The following is a 22,113-nucleotide window of genomic DNA, read 5'->3' as shown; positions in this document are numbered from 1 at the left end:
AATGCCCCGCAGTCTATCCTTCAGCGTCCAACGCAAATTGCATTCCAGCTGGGAAAGAAAAGGATTCCAAATTTTGTAAAGCTTAAATGGTTTGTCATTAAGGAAAAAAATTCAGATCTTCCAATGGCATAATGTCCAATACACTTTTAATCGTCTGCAGCCTTGTAGGCAGTTTTTCAGAAATCCACTACAACAGTGTACAGCTTCTGTCAGTGAGAAGTAAAGTTTTGGGCAACTGAAACTTGGGAGAGCTCCAGGTGTTGTATGGAAGAATCCCTAAAATACAAACTTGTGGGTCAAGGTTCAGGAAGATTCAGAATCCCAGAATACCTTAACATGAAAACAATGAAAAATGCAATGAAAATATTTAACATCCTTCATTTTACACTTAATACAGGTCTTTGAAAATGTATTATTCATACATGTATCTGGAAAGATTTGAAATTTTTATTACTTTAAATTGCTTTGTTGGTAACTAAATACCCAGACAACCTTGACCACATGGTGTCCCAGTCACACTTGTTGACTGGAGAGTCTAGGTCCTTTTCCCACAGTTACTTGGACCCACACATGCGTTCTTTTGCAGATGCTAACAATGCTGTGTAAAATCTTGTTATCAGTTTGCTACTGCACTGCTTATCATTTAAGACTTCCTCCAGAGGAGATATGCAAATTCTTTGCGGATTTGCTCTCAGTATATTTGAAATGATGCTTCTCGCCTGGAGGTATCTAAAAAAAAAAATGGGAATTTTGCAGAACAAAATTTTCTCTGAATTTGTCTAAAGTTAGAATCTCACCACCTGGGTTCAGAATAGGTAAATATGTGTGTACAGACAGGTGTGCCCTGCTAAGGTCTCATAACCTATCCAGTGTGTACCTCTGCCCACTGCGACCATGACCAGAATAAATTGATGTCTACTGTTATTTTTAGGGACGTCTAACACTCTCTGCAGGTATGCAGGGAGTGGTCTTATCGTCTACTACATGTTCTAGTGCTGTTTGTAAGCTTCCTATCAGAATAATTTATTATTTCCAATTCTCCTTCTGCTCTAGTACAGGGTAATTATGTAGTTGAGCCAGATTACAAGTAAACTACCATATGAGGGGCCAAAGGTCAAAGGATCAAGAAACTGTCATTTACAATTTGTCCTCTCATTAGGCATATAATAGCCATTTAATTAGTATATAATCAGGATGCAAACAAGTATATAATCAGTAGATATTTAATTACCTTTCTACCGAAGTGGAAAATAGTAAATACTATGGAACTTCTACAACTATATAACATGATGAATATGTGCCCTGTATCAAGGTAAAAGCCAGATGAGTGCATAATAAAGACAAATAAATCCATGTTCAAATAAAAATGAAAAAAAAAATACCATGCATCACTGCATACAGTATATTTCACAGTTTCTTAGAAGAACTAGCTTACTGTGTAAATCCTTAAAGAGTACAAAATTCACAATTCTTTACATTTTCCTTCAACTGCAGACAGTAAACAGTTACTCAAGCACCAGATTTGGACTGTGGGCCACTTAGCACTGTCCTACTAAGAGAAATTTCAATTTATCCATTTTCTGTACTGTTTATCCTACACAGAGACTCATGGCGAAACTGGAGCCTATCCAAAGAGACTCAGGGCGCAAAGTGGAGGATAGCCTGGATGGCATGCCAACCCATGGTGCCAGCACACACAGACTCACAAACATGCACCCATTCACACACTACAGATTTTTTTTAGAGATGCCTGTCATCCTACAATGCATGTATTTGCACTGGGGAAGAAAACCCTGAAGCACAGGAACCCTGATGCAAGTGCAAACGTGCCAACCACTAAGTTACCATTCCCTGAAAAGAAGTTTAACTTCTGAATTTATAATGAAAAGCATAGCTTACAGAAAAAAGGATGAGGGCCACATTAAAGCAGAAAAACAAATGTTGAAACTCCTAAGAATGACTGAATGCTTCAATTTAAAAAATATCAATAAAACCAGGAAGAACAGGGTACAAGACAGCCCACCTACTGTGTGTTTGTGCATCCTTTTTTGGTCTCTCAAAATAGGCTTTGCACACAAAAGTCCTTAATACGGTGGTTGGTAAGCAACAGCCCACAGGTAAACTCTTGCCCAACTAACAAGATTTGTAGCTCCCCATGTTGTTTTTGCATAGATAATTGCATGCATTCTAATAGAAAGCATAATGGACGAATGACTTTCAAGATTTCCGGGTGTAAATGATTGAATAACAATTCCAAGCACCATGACTTATTACAAGACATTCAGCATGACAAAGGTGAATGAAAATTTTCACAGACATATTGCACACCGTGTTATGGATGACACCTGAGCTATAAAATGACAGCCTGAAAAATATGAGACTAAATGTGCAACTTGCAATTCAATGCTAGATAACTATAAAATGGATTCATTTCCAAAAATACGCATAGCAGTACTTAACACTCAGACTATAATGTCAAAGTTAGTGCATGATTTAGTGATGCAAAAACATGAAATCTCACTCTTCGTACATGAACTTCCATGGCTTCACTTATTTTGTTCATTGTATCCAACCTCTGCATGGTAGAAGTGGAGCACTGCTTTAAGTATTTACACAGAACAGACTGCTTAGTACACAGGAAAAATCTTGGCAATTCAGACAGTAAAACAACCTCACATGGTTTAGTATTTTCTACTTCCACCGCCAGGTGAAACACAAGCTATGAGTGATAATAACAGCTCTGCAATTAGTCTGAAAATGTGCAGAGCATCTCAGCATTCAAGGAAAAAGTGTGCAAACATCTGAATGAAATGATTTAAAACCATTTTGCGTCTCCAATTATGTCACTGAAAACTAGTAACACCAGATCGGTTTAAACAGTAAAACTAGACCAACAATTTAACAGATAGAAAACAGCAAACAGAACGATATTATTGCCCCTTATGTGCTAAAAGTTACAGAGTGTGAAGGATGATCAGTAAACATTAGGATATCCAATGGATTTCAAACGTGACGAAAGTGACGAAAGGCAGGTAGGTGATTTCCGAAACTTTGAAACGAGACAATCCTGTTATTCTTACTGAAGACAGTTTGGCAATTGAAACCAATTTTGCTGTGTAAAATATTGTCTGCCTTTAAAATTTTTGGTAAAAACTTAAATCATCCCATTAAATCATCTTATATACCACTAATAATAAGTTTAAAATCAGAGTTTTACTAGTTAAATAACAATCTATTACCATAGAACAAGAGAAAGCTGACATTGCCTACATTAAAATTGTAATGTTATGTGAACAGCCAAACTGATTTTATTTCATAATGTATATTTATAATTTGTTTCTTTTTGAAATGTAAGTTCCAAGGTCTGTTAGAGCTGTGTGTGTGTGTGTGTGTGTGTGTGTGTGTGTGTGTGTGGGTGTTATCCACAATCTTATACACAGTGTGCCAAGTGTGGGTACAGGTTTTCATTCCAAGCAAGCAAGAGCCACTTGATTCCACCTGTTTAATCAGTTGATCTCACATTTCAAGGGGACTATCTCATGTGACTCCTGCCGGTGTCGCCTAGAGTCTTTTTTCCCCAGAAAAAAAAAACCTTAACAACTAAATAATCTGACATCTGAAGCTATGCTTTAGATGTTTATGAAACTTAACGACTGGAAATAAATTATGTATTGAGTTTCTGCAGCACTTTATTGTTCCTTTGTCTGTATTCACTGGTTGCTTTTTTTTTTATCTGTTATATTTTGTACCATGTCCCCCAACCATCACAAGCCTTTCTTCTTTCCCTTTGCTCTCCTTTGCTGTAATCCAGCCCTGAAAAATTCCTGATGACAGAATATTACTTATCTGCTTTGGGAGATAATCTTGTAAGCTCTTGAGGTCATCCACCTTCTCCAATCTGTTGCAGATCGTTTTTATGGTGAGTTTATGATTAAAATAGTAGATTTAAACTAAATATTTAAACACCACTCACTTCCATTTTGGCTCATATTTTCTAACTTTGTTGCAGGTGTGTGTACAAAACATATTTTACACACCTGTTGGCTATATACACATTTATAAGTTGGATAGATGGAGTATGTCTGCATGCCTGCTCCTTCCTCAGGCAGTTCAGGTCATCGGATCACTCTGACCTCTACTATCAATCAGCATAAACCTATTCTCAGCCATTTATTAGTCCACAGGCATAGGCATTGTCAATTTGATCTTGAATCGTTTGTTTGCATACTGGATGTATTTTGTACAGAATTGGTGCTGTTCTGTAATTGTAACTGTTTCACCATTCCTGGTCTGTTCATTCTTCAGTTGTATATGAAACACAATTTTTGGTATTGCATCACGATTCAAAGTTTTATTATATATGTTATGAATATGATTTTTTTTTTTCATTGTCTGTACCGCTTATCCAGGCGTCTTCAGGCATCAAGGCAGGATACACCCTGGACGGAGTGCCAGCCCATCACAGGGCACACGCACACACTCATTCACTCACGCAATCACACACTATGGGCAATTTAGAGATTCCACTCAGCCTAGAAGCATGTCTTTGGACTGTGGGAGGAAACCCACCAAGCACGGGGAGAACCCAGGAGGCAAATTTCTAACCTCTAAGCCACCGTGCCGCCTGAATATGATTTTTGAAGAAATTAAAAACTATTTCTGATTCATTTTGTGAGATTCTTTTTCACTGAGGTTTGTGAAATTACATTTTGGAAGGGTTAAGTAACTTTTGTTGGGAATATATTTAATGCTGCTGTAAGTAAATTGTTGCTGTTTAGTTTATATTTATTTACAGCTGCAAATGTTTCACTACTAACATTCTGACATTTAATTTGCGATAGTGTCTTTAATTCTATTGTACATTACAGTAAATACACTTTTATAAGTCTTTATAAATGAATATACAGACACTGAAGTACTTTACCGTATGCCATAAACATCACTACCCTGTCTCTTTTTTTTTCAGTAAAGTTGGCAACCACAGCTGGCGGTTTGTTTTTTTTTACAGTTCAGTGCTTTGCTATTTCTACAGAATCCATGCATACGTAATAGCTGGAATCTGTTTCAAATTTTAGTGTATTTAAAATAAACTCACCTGGTTCATACTTTTTATTTGTATATTGCACAATAGTTGTAGACTTGTACCACATGTATACCCAATATGCTCCTTGGGAGTTGTAAAAGAAAGCAATAGCATAACTAAAACACCAAAAAAAACCCAAAAATATCTATTTTTATCTTAAGGACATGGGAAACATCTCTGATAACATCATAGTACACAATCCGGTTATCAAAGTAACTGGGATTGAAGGAATAAAATAATAAAGATATGAAACTGGACTTGGAAACAGAGATGGAAATGTGCAACGCTGCATGTTACTTATATACAGAGCTGTCCTGATGTTAACTTTGAAGGTTTAATGACTTGAGATGGTTTATACCTGTAGACCCTGGTGTAAGGTTTCTCACGTGTAAATCACACAGTGTTCTGATCTGTGGTTTTCTTTGATTCAGCACAGTTGACGGAGTTCCTGAAATGAGTGTTGAAACGTCCTCATAATTAAATAAGCAAGTCCAATGCCAAGACTTATTGCTATAGGCTCTGAACCTGGATTCATTCATACATTCAAAGGCAACAGTGGAATAAGTGACGTTTGTGTAACACTGTGCAACTTTGACCTACCTATCATTTACTTAATAAAAGATATAAATGCCTGAATAGCTAAAATAGATGAAATGATGCTCTGCGAATAGTACCATATACAGACATTCTACTAGTCCCACATATTTTACAACTGGTTTCTCCAAAATCTGCTGTCCAAGAATATATTAGCTGCAGTATAGTTTCTTAGTCAAAACTGTGGGCAAAAAATTAGTCTTAATAAAAGTCACACTCTTATGCATTAAACTAACGCCTTAATGTTGCAGGTCGTATATCTCATATAATGGGACAGACACAAACAATAAAGATGTAAAATACTGTGAGAATTGCTTCAATACACTAGAATATGCGGGAATATAGAGTAAATATGAAACCTTTTAAGGGAATTGTTATTTCTATGTGAAACAAACAAGCTCATGATGAAGAACAGGTCTATGACATTTTAGAGGGACAAAAGAGCAAAAGCTAATCTTTTTTTTCTTTGTGGCTAGAAAAACAGAAGATGATCTTTTCAAACTGGTTACGCATTATAGTGGGGGAAATGGGGAGTTTGATGTCATCAATGCTATTTGTATTTGTACAGCTTAACCAAGAACAACACCATCATATGGTTATTATTATAGATAGATAGATAGATAGATAGATAGATAGATAGATAGATAGATAGATAGATAGATAGATAGATAGATAGATAGATAGTAGATGTAGTAGATAGTAGATGTGGTTGAGAAAATTAAACCTGTACCCTGTACAAAAATCTGTGATATGTGTATCGCTGGATTAATATTTCTGCATGTATAGCCTGGACCTCTGGCAAGTGCACCCTAATACCACATTGCCACCTACTGCACATCTTTAAAAGTGCAATACAAACATCTACATCGTTCACTTACAGGGCCATTTAAATTTTATTACATAAATCATAGGCTAATAATAATAATAATAATAATAATAATAATAATAATAATAATAATAATAATAATAATAATAATCGTGTTTTTAAGAATGAAACGTTTATTCAAATAATCCTTACTTGGCTATAACAATTAAACTAAATCCTATCCTATTCCCTTTTCCCACATGACAATGACAATGAGCTGAGAAGCCTTGTGGAGAAATTAGCATTGTTTGTACATGCTAACATTTAAGTAATGATGATATTTTACAACACCCCCAAGTCAATCACACATTGTTCACTCCGTCTGCACTCTGGGGCACAACAAGCAGTCGATCACTTAACACGGCAGACTGCCAGGTTCCTCTGCTGTCACACTTAGCCAGCTCAAAGCTTTATTCTGCCATCCCAAAAATCAAGCTCTGTGCATTTTATCTTGCGTCAACTACAGCTTCCTGTCCACAGTCCTGTTTTGGTTACTCACTGGCATAGAGGAAGAGTAGCTCCATTATGCACTCTGTGGTTTGCCATTTTACTCATCACTTCCCCTTCAGAGACACCGCTTAGCTCAGCTCAACCAAAATCTGTAAAATGCCACAGTTTTCGTCAGGTATTAAAACAGGTCAGAACATGGCATTTATATGATGGAAAGATTGTTTTGGTACGTTTTAAACTTGAAAGAACATGCAGTAGATACAATCTTGGTTAAGATAAAGTAGTTGCGCACTGTTATACTTCTGTGAACGTTGTCAGAAACTGTAAGTTTCCCAAGAGATTTAATCTGTAGATAAGCCAATATGATAGTTTCCATGAAGTACGTTTTGTGGGTATTTCAACAGTTCCCATTTTTTAGGGGAAAAAAAAACAAACAACGTTCAGCTCATAAATAATCTTATCTTAAATCAGTTTATTATAATAGTTTTTAATTAAGCCACATTAATTGAGTATTTCAGCTTTGTTTTGCATTCATTTATAACCTTCTTATCTGACAAACTATAAACCAGTGTAGGCTGTATAAATGCAAGGTGATATAAATGTATATGACAAAATGCTTCATTGTCATTGCCCACTGGATTACAATGGATTTCATATATATATATATATATATATATATATATATATATATATAGTGGTAAATAAAATCTAAACAAATGTTTGAAGTCAAGATTTAAAAAAAAATGGTTGTGTTAATCCACACAATGTCAAAAACACAATAGTGTTTTAGAATAGAAAGGATTTGTAGTGTTTTATAAGTATTTCTGTTTTTTGTTTTTTTTTCCTAGGGGCAATATATTTATACAAAATTCTAAAATATAGTCACAAAAAAATAAAGGTTTCTTTTTTCAAATAAATGTTTATATATTCAAAGTAAATTGTGATTTCAAACCTATTTCTGCTCTGTGAGATGCTCCAAGTGCTTGTTTATAAACATTTAAAATGTGAAGCCATTATATTCAACCACTAAAATTCTTTGTAAGGTCTTCCAAACAGAGGTAAACACTGAAAGCTAACATGTCCTGACTTAATTTCTATCAGACTTGAGGCGATAAAATGAATCATTTCCTAATACTGAAATATTGATTAAGCTGATATTTATTCTGCCAGCAGAATAGAACACCAGTACACTAGTAAAAAGGGATAATTGTCATTTTACAATAATAGGTTAATTAGTGTTGGTTTAGTTATATTCTATTTTTGTCATATCTGAGCATGGGAATTTTTCCAACATATCCACATTTTGCTTGAATTTCAGTTGAGTTTCATATAACTTTTTCTGGGGACTACCACTGACTGAGCCAACCAGACAAACATTTTTCTAGTAAAATTCATTCCAAAAAAGAAATTGTGCAATTGTTCATGTTTGGCACAAAAATTAAGCCACACCATAACAGAAAGCCTTTCAGAGGCCATTAATAAAATTAAAAAAGGGATCATTCAGACTCTCTACATACAAAGCTAGCAATCATGTGACTTGTGAGATGGAAGTGAAAGCTGTCAAAAAGTAAGACAGATTAATCCACATGATATCAGACATCACATTTTTATTCCATACACAGACGCAACTTCCCTGTTTCAAACCGCTGCCTCATGACTGTTCGTCGATCATTCATTTATAATTCTCTATATTGTAGCGTTTCATCTTTACTTGGCCTAGTAATAAAAACGTACAGAAGTTATTATACTTTCCTGCTTTGTGTCGTTTGAAGCATTTACATTTAGAAGTAGAATATGTCAGGTAAAAAATAAAATAAAATCTAGTTGCGTAACATTTAAATCAATACTAGACTCATACATTCATGTCAGTTATATAAATACTGAGTGATTTCCTAGAAAAATTTCTTACTGCAGTAAAATTTTCATCACTACGAAAGTTACAGTGTTCTGTGAAAGTTCTTTAAAAAGCAGTTTTGTTTCGGTTTTCTTCTCTTTTAATCTGATCTGTGTCCTGGCATTCAGTGTGGCCAGAAGTGAACAGTCAGTGGCTTGTTTCCACAATCCAATTGTTTTGACATGACGTGATATGAAAATAATAAAAATAATCTGGTTTATGTGTATAAGATTTACTTCAACACAAACTCCCAGCTCTGTAATACACAAGCGCATGCTGAAACCTGATAATGGGCTTCTGACAGGATTTGGAAGGTTGAGTATTGCTCATAAATATGAGAGCTAGTTACATATATAACTGTGGCAGGAATGATGAGAATCATCTTGATAAATTCTTGTTGTTTTAGAAATGCATGCTGAAACATTTAACACAGTGACGGGCATAAATTGCTCAGTCTGACACTCTCACCAAAGTGTGTGTGTGTGTAACGTTTTTCTTGTTGAAACCTGTCAGCTAATGTTTTTTTTGTTTTTTTTGGAATGTTGGAATTAAAGTAGAGAAGCAAGATTTTATATAAGGTATTTGTTTTTCTGCATATTTTAGTCCATACTTTGCGTTAGACCTACCGCCTGATTAAGACTGCATTTAATCACATTCATTTCCTCAGTTTGTAATATTACTACTACTACTACTACTACTACTAACTAGCCGTTGGTGAGATATTGCCCCAATTTTTGTTTTCAATAGCCTACTCAAGTTTCAGATGAACTTGAAATTTGTTACCATCAGATCAAACTGGTAAATATATTCCATGTGCCAACATTTCTGTCGATACATAAAAGCATTCAAGAAACATAGTCTCACTACTTGTTAAGCAACTTTGACATCAAATTTGTTTTGTTTATGGACAGAATGTTCTGCAAGTTTCGTTCAGGTTGGTTTCATGTTGTTGATGAAACTGGCCAAATTTTATAGGAAGTGAAAAATTGTTTTTGTTAATAATCAAAACAGCTGGCTGACATCCTGCTTAGGAATCCATCACATCAAGAACACTTCTTTCACCTTTCAGAGAATAAGAAGAAAGAAGACTTGATATTGAGCAGTTTAAACAGATATGAGCAGATTTACGAATTGATGAATTATAGCACCCCTGAATGTGAATTTAAGACAAACCTCATGCAGATCCTGCACCCTCTTTCTCATACAAAATTTTTTCTGAAATATCCTCTTATTTCCTCTTTAGCAACTTCACCCCTAAATTCATTTGTGCATTATAGACTGCCCCACTAATAATAATAATAATAATAATAATAATAATAATAATAATAATAATAACTTCTATACATTAAATGATCAAAGTTTTATACCTCGCCTTTTTCAGGGCAGGGTTGCGGGTCAATAAGAGAACCTGTGTGTGATGTTCATTTTACAAGTCATTTTAAGTTATCATGACAAGTTGTGTCATGCTGTTCAAGGTAGGATATTTTATAAGCTGTTATAGAGGATGTTGATGTTGCTAGGATGTCAATAGATTATATGGGTTGCACAGTTTTAAGAAGAACTGTTACTGTAACTAATACAGTAGACCTGATCTGTAGGTAGCAGATCTGCTTGTGTTTGCAATGTGCAGTTTATTACAGTACACCAGTACATTACAGGATACTGACCCTTTCACTTTAATCAACATTTTAAAATCACTAAAAAAATTTATTTATTGTTTTGGTCAGTGTGACAGTGTGGCATGACTTTAAGGTGTTGTAGAGAAGGGGACTTTCCAAAACCACTTAATGAATGGAAGAAAAATATTTGGTGTTTTCCCCTAAAGTTGAACATTGCTGAATTTACACACACACACACACACACACACGCACACACACACACACACGTCAGGGACTTTTCCCTGTATGGGGGCGGAGGGTGTACATGACTTCCTGTTTCGCCAGGTAAAATGTTCCCTAACCTTAATGCCACGGCTAAAGTCCTGTCATATAAACTATTATGTTTAATTTGGCATTTTATATTGTCTAGATAAAAAGCAATCCACTGACACAGAAGCAATAATGAAAATATAGTTGCTCACAAAGAAAAACACTGAATCTGGTTCACAAATCAAGTCCAATTCTTATTTCTTTCCCTGTTTTGACAGTTACAATCAGTGAATACTGTTAAACAAAAGGTTTTATTTGATTTCATGGTATTAGGAACACTCAAACAAAGTGGAATTGTAATCTGTCACTGCGAAATTCTCCAAAAACGGCTAAAAATGAACACATCAGCTTTCCCTTTAGCTTCTTATTCACCTTTGATCTACATAAAATCAGACAAGCAGAAGCAGCAGCAAGAGGGAAGTAGCATTGCTGTCATTTTTTTTCTTTTTGAAAAACAGCCCTGTTCTACAATTTGTAAGGCAGGTTGTAACTAAAAAACCCATAATTGAATCGTGTATGGATATGGATATGGTTTTTGAATACATCAGTTAATACCAATTAATACAATACACAAGTATAGAAAAGTTCTGTAAAGTTTATTAGCACTCAGGCGTATGAAAATACACTTCAAATTCGTGTTGAGTTTGTATTAAATACAAGGAAGAAAAATATCCCATAGGGAGTATTACAATAAAAACACACCAGAAGAAAACAAGCCTAGGTGTAGATTTAATTACACAAGTAATGCCAGTAACTCAGTTATCTATCAAAGCTACACAAACTGCATATAATTGTGATTGTCCAATAATTTCACTTAAAAAAAACAGTGTGGCCAGCTAATCTTCTGCACATTAAGTACCTCCTTTAGAGATTACAGACAGGAGATAAACCAGGGACCTTTGAAACTATTATACAGCAGCTGGTACAGAGGTCCAGGGTGGAGCACTGAATAGACAAGTTTATTTGCACTCATTAACTTGTTGTTGTTGCTCTGTTACTTATATCAATCTGTTATTTGCCTAGTTTGTTTCTGTGAAGGGAGGTTTTATGGCATAAAATTAAAGAAAAGTATAATGAAATTATAAATAATTACACATAATAACTACTGAAAAATGCTTTCCTTTCCCACCTTGTTAAACCTACTCATTTCTGTTGTCAACAATGATACTTGAATTTCCGGTTCTGGGCTTTCTGCCAGAAAAAAGCCAAGCTTACTTACATTCCAAAAAGAGTATTACTGGGCGAAATATATCTGCAATTAAATATGCTGCGAAGATTTTCACATAAAACTGGCCAGTAAAAAAAGCGTGTGTGCCACCAGTTAGTAAAATGATATTAAGCTTATATATTTGATTATTGATGCACTGATAATAGTTTTTCAAGTTAACTGTGTACTGGCTACCCCCATGCTCATTCCAATACTGGCACCCCCATCCCACCCCATCACCAAAAGACTCTGAGCAAGCTTCTGCTACATATTTGCACAAGAGCAAGAAGGAAATGTGCTTTGAAACTATTTGTGTCCTCTCAGTCAGCATGACACACACTGGCACTGTTCCATATAGCACAACTACAGTCTCATGGCCCTCATCTGCACACGCCTGGAAGGTCAGCGAGGTCAAAATTTGCCCCAGTTCTCATTTTACACTTCACACGGATGCTTGCAAGTGCTATCTATGCACAGCTACTGCACCCTATGGTGAAACTGAGTGTAATCCGTTACCTCATTTTCATTAGAGTCTATTCATGGTTTTATAGGCTTTAGTCATTCTTTCATCTCCGAATGGAAAACAATGGATTAATATTTTATTAGTCACCGCATCACAGTAATTATCTTGTTCCTGTCAGAGAGAACGTTTTAGTAGTGACTGTACAGTTTCACGATACCAAGCTATTGTGAAATCTTTGTACTGAACATTTGCCTCCTTGCATGTTTCATAACTGTAACGTCAGCTGCAAATTTGCTTAGCATGGCACTCGCAAAGACGATCACAGGAAACAATAAGGAACTGGACCAGAAAATACGTTAAACCTAACTGAATACTTACAATAGGAAAGTATTACATATAAGATCTCTAAATTTGTTTCTGCATTTTGATGGAACTTCCCGGTAATATGACAGCTACCAACCAAAGAAGGTGAACGCTAGCATGTGCTACCACCAAGACGCATGAGGATAGAGCTGTCTGCCCTCTTCCACATACCCTGCATTATCAGAATTTTATTTTTCAGTTTACAATTGAGTGACCTCTTTCCTTTTGCACCACTCAGAAGCCTACCAGCTATGTGTTTTAATTTGGATTCTGACACACTGTTAAGTATCATTGGATGCAGGTATCTGTCACTTAAATGCATGTAACTGTTAAAATATATGTACATTGATACAAGAGGACTTTTCACACTGTGCATGAACCCAGGTTATCTTCATTCGTTTCTTTTAACCCCAGGTACAAGAATTTTTCACATTTGTAATTTAGAAGTGGTGTTGGCTACACTTTTTATGAAACCATGCTCTGAAGCATTGTGATGCCAAACCAGATACTTATCAACAAGACAAGAGAAAAGCTGTTATTGAAACTGGTTGTGTGCTATATATTTTTCATGGTTGCTGACAGTAAAAATACGCTATTTAGAATGTTAACCCAGAGTTTAGGAATGCAGAATGTGAAATGAAAGAGTATGAATACGCTGGATTAACTGTTAACCCCGGAAAAAACGTGAGCAGTGTGAGGCATAGAAAGAAGATTATGCTTACCTGGGGATTAGAATGGCCCAGGGTTAACTATTTCAAGTGTGAAAAGCCCTAAGAGGAATATTACAGAGTTCAACAAAGTAAAAAAAATAAAAAATAAAATAAAATAAAATAATGTGTGTCTACTGATAATATGTGTCTACAGATCTGGAATGCTCTGTGTTGGTGATCAGATCATTATGCAAGTGAACTTCACAGTGAGGTGATTTCATCATTATTGCCTCATCCAAAATGCATCAGGTCACACAGGAGTGTGGTTCATTTCAGCCAATGCTTGTGGACCGAAGATCACCCCCTATAACATTAGGAAAAGTGTTTACCAACCATTATTACACATATATATTTCTGTATGAGGAAAGTGTTATTTTCATTTTCATTTTACTTGAATGAGTACTTAGTTATGAGAAACCAGAACGACCTTGATCAATTTAATTCAAGTTGTTGTTATTTAGTGATCATTAAACTTTAAAACAGTAGTAGGTAACTGTGCAGTTGTGTTTTTCATGTGATCTGTTACGATGCATGTTTTAGATACTTGAGAAAAGCAATGATGCACTATACTATGGAATAAAATGAATCTTTTGTACCTTTATTGGTCTTCTCTGCCGACGCTTTCGGATAAGAAGTACCACAATTAGTACCGTCGGGATTACCAGTACCAGTGACAAGGGAACTCCAACCACATACGCTGTATGAGGTTCTGATAAAAACAAAACAACAAGCTGATTATTGTGACTGTTTTTTCAGATCGTACTCAGAGGCATGATGATCAGGATTCTAGAGTAGAATAGAGTTCTGTTTCAAATATCAGTTTTGTTTCAGATGCTATCACATTCAATTACTATGAGCATCATTCACACAAAGACAAAACATGAGTAAGAAATATGGCCAAATCGAAAATAGACTAAACAAGGCACTCATATTGGAGAGAAATGAAAATTAACAGCACAAAAACAATACTGCTGATACTGTACTCACGTTGAGTAGGCTGTCCATTTCGAGGGCTCGGATCATGGATTATGGAAACAGCCTCTGAATAATGACAACAATGACAATCATTTAGCATTTCTACATAATAGCATCCAGTGCTGCTTTATCTATCCGAATGGTAAGCTGAAATACATAGAATCTCAAAGCTTAATAGCTTACCTTCCACTTTCAATCCAACATTATGTCTTTTCATTACGTTATGTTTCCCTTCAAAAACGTAGCATGTAAATGTCTCCTGATCAATCAAGGACACATCATGGAGGAGTAGTGAGCAATTTCCTTTTGTATTCAACAGGAAGACTTGGGTCCTTTCACCATAGGTTCCGTGTGGTGGATGATCATCCACACAACAATGATTCACGACTGTCTCCTCACCAATCTGCCATACGAGCTTATTAGTATCTTCAGAACACGGGCACGGCAACATGACACTCTCCCCAACATTGACATGCAGAGTCTGGCTTGACACTGCTGCTCTGCTGTCTGCAACATGAAGAGATTAACAGATTTAATACTTAAACTTCAGATGAGAAACGTGTAAGATTGATTGTTTTGTTTTGTTTATTATATAGCATAAATAGATAATATTATATAAATCCTGAAAAAATTATAGAAAGGGTGAAATAAATTCGGTAATATAAGTTCACTCCTATAGCATCTCCTAAAGAGCATAATGATGTGATTATATAATGGTTTCATTACACTTGGGTTTTTTTTTCCTGAATTTAGCTGATGGGGAAATTTATCGCATGTACAAAAGCTTTGCCATCCTTCCAGTTGATCTATAGTTGCACTTATTATTACTATTTTTATTGTTATTATTAATAATATAATTTGTTATGTTTATGTTATTATGTATGCTGCTTCTAACTTCTAATCACTTCCTGAAAATGCATGTAGGAAATGATATTAAATAGGGACAGTCCTGAAACACAAGAAAAATGCTCTGACAGAACTGCCCTTAGGCTGGTACACAATGCAAAACCTCAACATTACTGAAAAGAGATACAGGATGGCTCAGCTAGCACAGTGTAGCATTACTTTATTCTAACATGATAAAAGAGGAAGAAACCTTTACCTGCAAGTCTAAAGCATGCACATACAAATGTCTGTTACATAATCAAGTATTGTGTGTATCTGGGCTAGTTAGTGAAATGATTTCATGTGAAAACAAGTTAATGAAAAGTATGTGGAGAAGCCTTGTGAGCATGGCAGTTTCCTGCTTTGGGAATGAGTGGCACACAGATGAGTGGCACAGACAATATAATGCAGGTGGACAGTGGAGAAGAATGGATTCTTCTCCAAAACATTTAGAAACTATGTCTGGCAGTCATACCTCAAAATTAATCATGAACTACTTCATGAACAAAATAAAGGATTTGGAAAGGCCTTCACAGTCCTCATGCTTGAATATTATCAAAAACCTGGCAATATGACATATGATTAATACACTCAGCTACAAGTCAAGAGCTTCAGTTAATGTTCACATCAAACATCAAAATGGAGAAACTCTGTTAGTTTACCCTTGTAACCAATGATTGTTAGAACCAATTGTGCTGGTTTGTGCAACTGGGATTTTCACACAAAACAGTCTTTAGAGATTATACAGAATGGTGTGAAAATCGAAAATATTCTGTTAGCAGGGGTACTGCAGGCTGAAACACTTTGTTGATGAGACAGATCGGGGTGAATGACCAGATTGTTCTGAGCTGACAAGGATATAGTAACTCAATTACTTTTTACAACAGTGTTGAGCAGAAAAGCATCTCAAAACACACAATACATAATATCTTAAGGTGGAGGAGCTACAACAGTAGAAGGCCACATCAGGTTCCACTCATGTCTGCCTAGAACAAGAAGCTAAGGCTATCAAGGACACAGTCACCCAAACTGGACAACTGAAATCTGGAAACAGTTCTGGTCATTTCCGTCATATCTTTGGATGGGTCTATGCCCATGATAGCATTGTGCATTGTGCTGGAGCCATGTGACTGGCTGATAACATAAGTGCAAAAATGTGCAGATGTACAGGTATTCCTAATAAAATGCAAGGTGAATGTAACTATTCATATAAATAAATATATTAATAATTAAGAGATAGTGAAGGTTCCCAGTGGAAGAACAGAAAGATTAAAGAAAGATTTCCACTTCTAGGGAATTGTAATGAGTTTTTATATATCCAGAATTATACAACCCTAGAGCATCTTCTAACCTCTAATCACGTCCTGAAAATGGATTTAGTAAATGATATTAAATAGGAATTGTCAGGACAAGACCTGGAAGACAAAACAAAATACTCTGACAGAACTGGTACACAGGCTGGTATACAATGCACAACCTCCACATCACTGAAAAGAGATACAGGATACTACTCAGCTAGCACAGTGTAGAATTACTTTATACTCTCATGGTAAAAGAGGAAGAAAACCTTTCCTGTTGGTCTAAAGTATGGACTTACACTTGCACAAGCCACTTACATAATCAAGTATTGTCTGATGAAATAAAGAATCTAGCCTTTAGGGCTATAACCACTAGGTAAGTTCTGAAAAACATGTGCCATGTGAACACACACGTGTGTGTGTGTGTGTGTGTGTAAAAAAAATGCAGAAATATATAGATAGATATCTATTAGACTTTCCATGGTGTCAAGCTTTGTTCTCATTTCACTTCAAGAATCTTGGTTTCCAAAGTCTACTTCCTTTTTCACAAGGACTAGTTCATAATGTTTGCGTAAGTTAACATACGCTCCCTCGTCCCACGTTTATTCAAACCTAGGCTGATTCATTGCAAAACTATCCGAAGTGACTTATCACAACCAATCTTGAATCGAGTTATGTTGGGATACACCCAGTGTAACTGTAAAAAAAAAAAAAAACTTTCACTCAGTAGAATGTGAGATAGATTTCATACTATTTTGTCTAGAGAAGAATAACAATGCTGCCTCATGTCTGGGCTTTTTTCCCCACACGTGATCATTATTTAGAGGTCGCATGAGCCTCAGCTGTTCCGATTTCAGTTCCCTGTGAGAATATCCAGTCTGATTTCTAAAACTAGCCAAAAATTTTACTTACCCATACATGACACAGCCAAGAGCCACACCAAAAGAGCAGACCTAAAAGAAAAGGACCAGGTTAGATGTAAAAGACATGCACATCCAGCCTACGTCAAATGCAGTCTTTGTATTTGGATCACAAATGAGCTGAGCTTAGGCTAATGCAGTCATAAACAAAACCTTTCATATTCATAAAGATATCTTCTCTTCTACTCACTGCCAATTTCTGTCATTCTTTGAAAAAAAAATATCTGTACAATACACCTAAACTGGAACAAGATGACTCAACTCCTGTTAACTGTACAGGCCTGTGGCCTAGTATTAACTGGAAAACAAAAGAGTCACATATCAGCCTATATGTCAAGTAAACTTAAATAGATATGCTTATCTGGTCTTTGTCACTGTATGCTATTCATATATAGTTATAACAAACGACAAAGAGGAACCGCAGATTTAAAAACTAGTAGCAACCATTTTGAACTATTAAAAATGTGTATTATTTTATATTTATTATATTTTATTTATAGTAATATTTCACTCATTCATCTCCAGTAAACATTTGATCTTTGTCAGGGTAGCTAGAGCAAAGAGATCTGGAATGCTCAAATATCTGCTGTGAATCACAAGAGGGTATGTCTGATCTGTGGGACTCTTCCCTTTCTGCTTTTAGACTGCTGTGCTACAGACTGTCACAGCTCTCTGTAACCCTAGACGTCTTAGTGAACGTTGCATTCTCCACTGCCAAATATGAACTTCCTATTCCACATTTCCTGATTTCTCTAAGCCCAGACTGAATCAGCAAGGGCCATGATCCATGAACGCAAGAGTTTGCTGTGCCATGAATGTGTGTAGGTGTTGCTTCATGTTTGATCTTGCTTTAGAAATCAGCACCAAAGAGTGCTGATTGATCGTATTTACTAGATTCGGTCCACTGTAATATTTCAGTCATCATTCCTGGCATGAACATTGCTGTTTTTCTTAGCTAGTACACTTGCAAAAATCAGTGAAAATTTTTTTTTACCCATACAGCCTCTTCTGATTCGAGATAACAAGAAAGCTGCTATTTCAAACGAGGGAGCTTGATTTAATAGTGTTTATTTAAGTGTTTATTTAAGTGTTTATTACAGCTCACCTATTATCAGTGGTGTGGTATAGATAATAGGCTACTTTTTACGCAGTCCTTTATATGTATTGTCAAAACAAATCAACAAATAAAACCCTATACAGCATTCCTATCGTTTCAACATAGAACTGACAGAAATATGAAACTCTCGTCTGATCAGAAAATTCCGGTTTCGGAATATTTACTCTGCCAAACAATTTGTTCCAGTTTGATATATCTGATGTTAAAGAAGTCAAACCTGTAGTGATAAGGAATCTGGGGGAAGTTTATAGCATAAGTTGTTAATGACAAGGGAAGTATATCATAAGACTTATGAATCACATTTTTTTTAGTTCAGCCCAAACGATCTCAAACATCAAGACTGTGACATTTTTGTTCTGAGCTGAAACAAATGGGGCTATGGGGTCACTGGGCTTTGTGTAGAGAAGAGGATATTATTGCTGTTTAACAATTTAATCAAATAAGAAAAAATATATAAAACAAAACAAATGTGCCCTTAGTGTCTCTCTCTCTCGTTCTCTCTCTCTCTCTCTCTCACTCTCTCTCACACACACACAAGCACACACACCTTGGCAGCATTCCAGCAAGTGCAAGTCAGGTAAATCAAACCAGCATAACATCCCAGATAAATCAGCGCCGATCTCCCTGATCACACTGACCCTGTGCCCTATGTAGATTTTCCTGTCCCACCATGGTATTTATTGCTCTAAATGTGAAAAACAGATTTACACTCACCGTCCACTTTATTAGGAACAGTGTAGGTACGCCTGCACATTCATGTACCAACATGACAATGAAAAATTTGCATATACAAGTCAAAGCTTCAGGTAAATGAAGGTTCGAATCAAACATCAGATAAAGAAAAAGTGTGATGTGTGCTCTGAGAATGCATATCTGAGTTACTATTATCTCACATGAGGTCAGAGCAGATTTATCTGAGTTTCAGCCTGCAGATCCCCCGCACACAGGATGGGTTTTGTTATTCATACCATTCTGTGTAAACTTTCGATACTGTTTAATCTAAAAATCCAACAAGATCAGCAGTTTCTGAAACAATTAAAGTCAAAGAGATCACATTTCCCCCCTCATTCCGATGTATGACGTGAACAGTAACTGAAGCTCTCGTATCTGTGTAATGTCATGGATTGTTCTGCTTTCACAGGATTGTTTAATTACACTACTGCTAATGAGCATTACCTGTGATCAGGTGGACAGGAATTTTTATTAAAGTGACCGGTGAAAGCTGTGTTTCTTAGTATTTATTTGTTTTTTCTTTGTGCAAAACATTATGACAAAAAAAAATCCCAGATCTCTCAACTTTTAGACCGTAAAGAAGGCAAGAAGAAAACAATCTTCTACTGTCTGCTCAGCAACACCACCGCTTAACTACATGTTCAGCTCTCTGTTTACACTGATTGCGTGTGTTTATTCAATCTGAAGGACAAAACAAAGTCTGAATATTTGTTTCAGTGTGAGCCACTGCTGCAATAGATATATCCATGTTAGATGTTTCAATTCCTACTTTCGTACTGCTTTAATTTGCGGGTATATGAAACTACTAAAATGTCTGCTTTTAAACAACTTCTGCCACTTCTGCCTTGTCCATTTCTTAGTGTGGATAACTTTCGATTTCGACGCCATTAAAGAATGTGCAGTATCACAACTCTCCTTCACACTGGACATTTACACTAACTTTAGATAAGTGCTGTTCGTTTCATATATAAATCCGATTCCGCTAAGACGTCTTAAGCCGTCTTGACCAGAAACGTTTAAAACACGTAAATAACGTCACTGAAAAGCGCATAAAACAAATCAAACAACCATATAGCAAAAGACCGAAGTCCAAAGAAAACGTGCATGTTACAAACCTTGACATCGCCGTTTTGAAGCAGTGTTCAGCTTCTGACCCGTGCAGTCGCCCTGTGCTCTGACTGAGTCCTGCCTCGAGCGCGTGCCTCTCTCCTCTACCTATATCGCATGCGCTGTCTCTCTTGCCCACGCGCTCTTTCCTATTGGTGGTGACTTATCAACGCTCTTCTAAATTCAACATGTGTTTCGCTTTAAAACGAACAAACAAATAAGCTAAATATTTTAAATGCTCATCTAAATGGCTTATTATGATTAGGCACGCTGAACGCCACTTCAATAGAAACACGTACACTTGCTTTAAATGTTTATCCAATCAGCCAATCATGTTGCAGCAGCAGTCATGCAGATAGAGATCAAGAGTTTAGTTCGTCGATTTGAGACGATAAAAAAAAACAAAAAACAAAGATCAGCTTTCCAGTTTTGTGAATGAACCTGTGCCTACTATAGATAGACTCAGATTCCTGCTCTTGGATAACAAAGATTTGACCTGATGTGCTGTTCTGCTGTTGTAGCCCATGCAACTCAAGCCTTGATATATACAGTAATGTTTATGAGATGCTTTTCTGCTCACCACAGTTGTACCGAGGGCAAATTTGAGTTACTGCACCCTTTGTTTCAGTGTAAACCAGTATGACCAGTTTCCTCTGGACTCCCAGAAACAAGGTTTTCCACCTGCAGAATTGTAGCTTACTAGATTTGGGTTTTTTTGTTTTTTTCTACACCATTCTGTGTAAGCCCAGGTGTAAATTATCAGTTTATGAATTGAAACAGCCCAACTGGCCACCAACACCAACAACCAAGCTATGGTCAAAGTCAATGAGATCACATTTTCCCCTAATCTGTTTCATCTGAACATTAGCTGAAGCTCTTGACCTCAATCTGCATGATATTATGCACTGCGCTTTACACCACATGATTTGGATAATTGCATAAATGAGTAGTTCACATTGTTAGGTCCACCAGGTGGCTGGTGAGTGTAGATTGGTACATAGATTGATCAAATGTTTTAAACAAAAGACGTAGTACTTAGTAGTTGCAGACCACTTGTAATGACCTGTAATTACTTCCTGCATTTATTACTCAAACACCATTGTCTGATCTTCACCCAAGTGAAAAGGAATTTGATCCTAAGTATGTAATAACTGGTAGAAGCTCGGTAATAACCTCCGCTGCCTTTCGTAGGTGCTGTTCCCACAACGGGCAAGAGAAATTTTAGACCTTCAGCAAAAATCTGCATGAACAGTTCTTTTCAGGTAATGTCACAGTATTTTATTTTTAGGACACTGAATTTGGCCATTTACATAATACAATGAATTATAGTGTATGAATGCAATTTTAATTTTGTTTTCTCTCAGTTAGTGCAAGCTATCCAGGACCTGGAGCAGCAAATCAGCTACAAACCATGATGCTTGATCCACCATACTCCATTACTGTGATGGTGTGATGGTGTTGGTGTACAGTGTTGTTTTTCCGCATTGTCACAAATACACTATATTGCCAAAAGTATTCGCTC

General features: G+C 36.2%; 1 protein-coding gene across 2 annotated transcripts; it reads right to left on the bottom strand.

The window, feature by feature from the left end:
* Positions 1-11,389: 11,389 nt before the first annotated feature.
* si:dkey-192g7.3 (uncharacterized) lies at positions 11,390-20,815 on the bottom strand. 2 transcript variants are annotated; one of them, XM_058392675.1, is made up of 6 exons: positions 20,600-20,808; positions 17,628-17,668; positions 14,716-15,039; positions 14,545-14,598; positions 14,154-14,266; positions 11,390-13,861 (listed from the first exon to the last, which is right to left on the bottom strand). In XM_058392675.1, the coding sequence occupies exons 1-6, from the start codon at positions 20,605-20,607 to the stop codon at positions 13,808-13,810; spliced, it is 594 nt and encodes a 197-aa protein (XP_058248658.1). In that variant the 5' UTR covers positions 20,608-20,808; the 3' UTR covers positions 11,390-13,807. The 2 variants fall into 2 exon arrangements, with proteins under 2 accessions (XP_058248658.1, XP_058248659.1); XM_058392676.1 differs by lacking the exon at positions 17,628-17,668 and having other exon boundaries at positions 20,600-20,815.
* Between the last annotated feature and the right edge of the window lie 1,298 nt (positions 20,816-22,113).

Source organism: Hemibagrus wyckioides, linkage group LG06 (genome assembly GCF_019097595.1).
Source record: "Hemibagrus wyckioides isolate EC202008001 linkage group LG06, SWU_Hwy_1.0, whole genome shotgun sequence".
Lineage (NCBI taxonomy): Eukaryota > Metazoa > Chordata > Actinopteri > Siluriformes > Bagridae > Hemibagrus > Hemibagrus wyckioides.
Note: the sequence above shows the minus strand (reverse complement) of the source record. Positions and strands in the feature narration are given on the sequence as shown.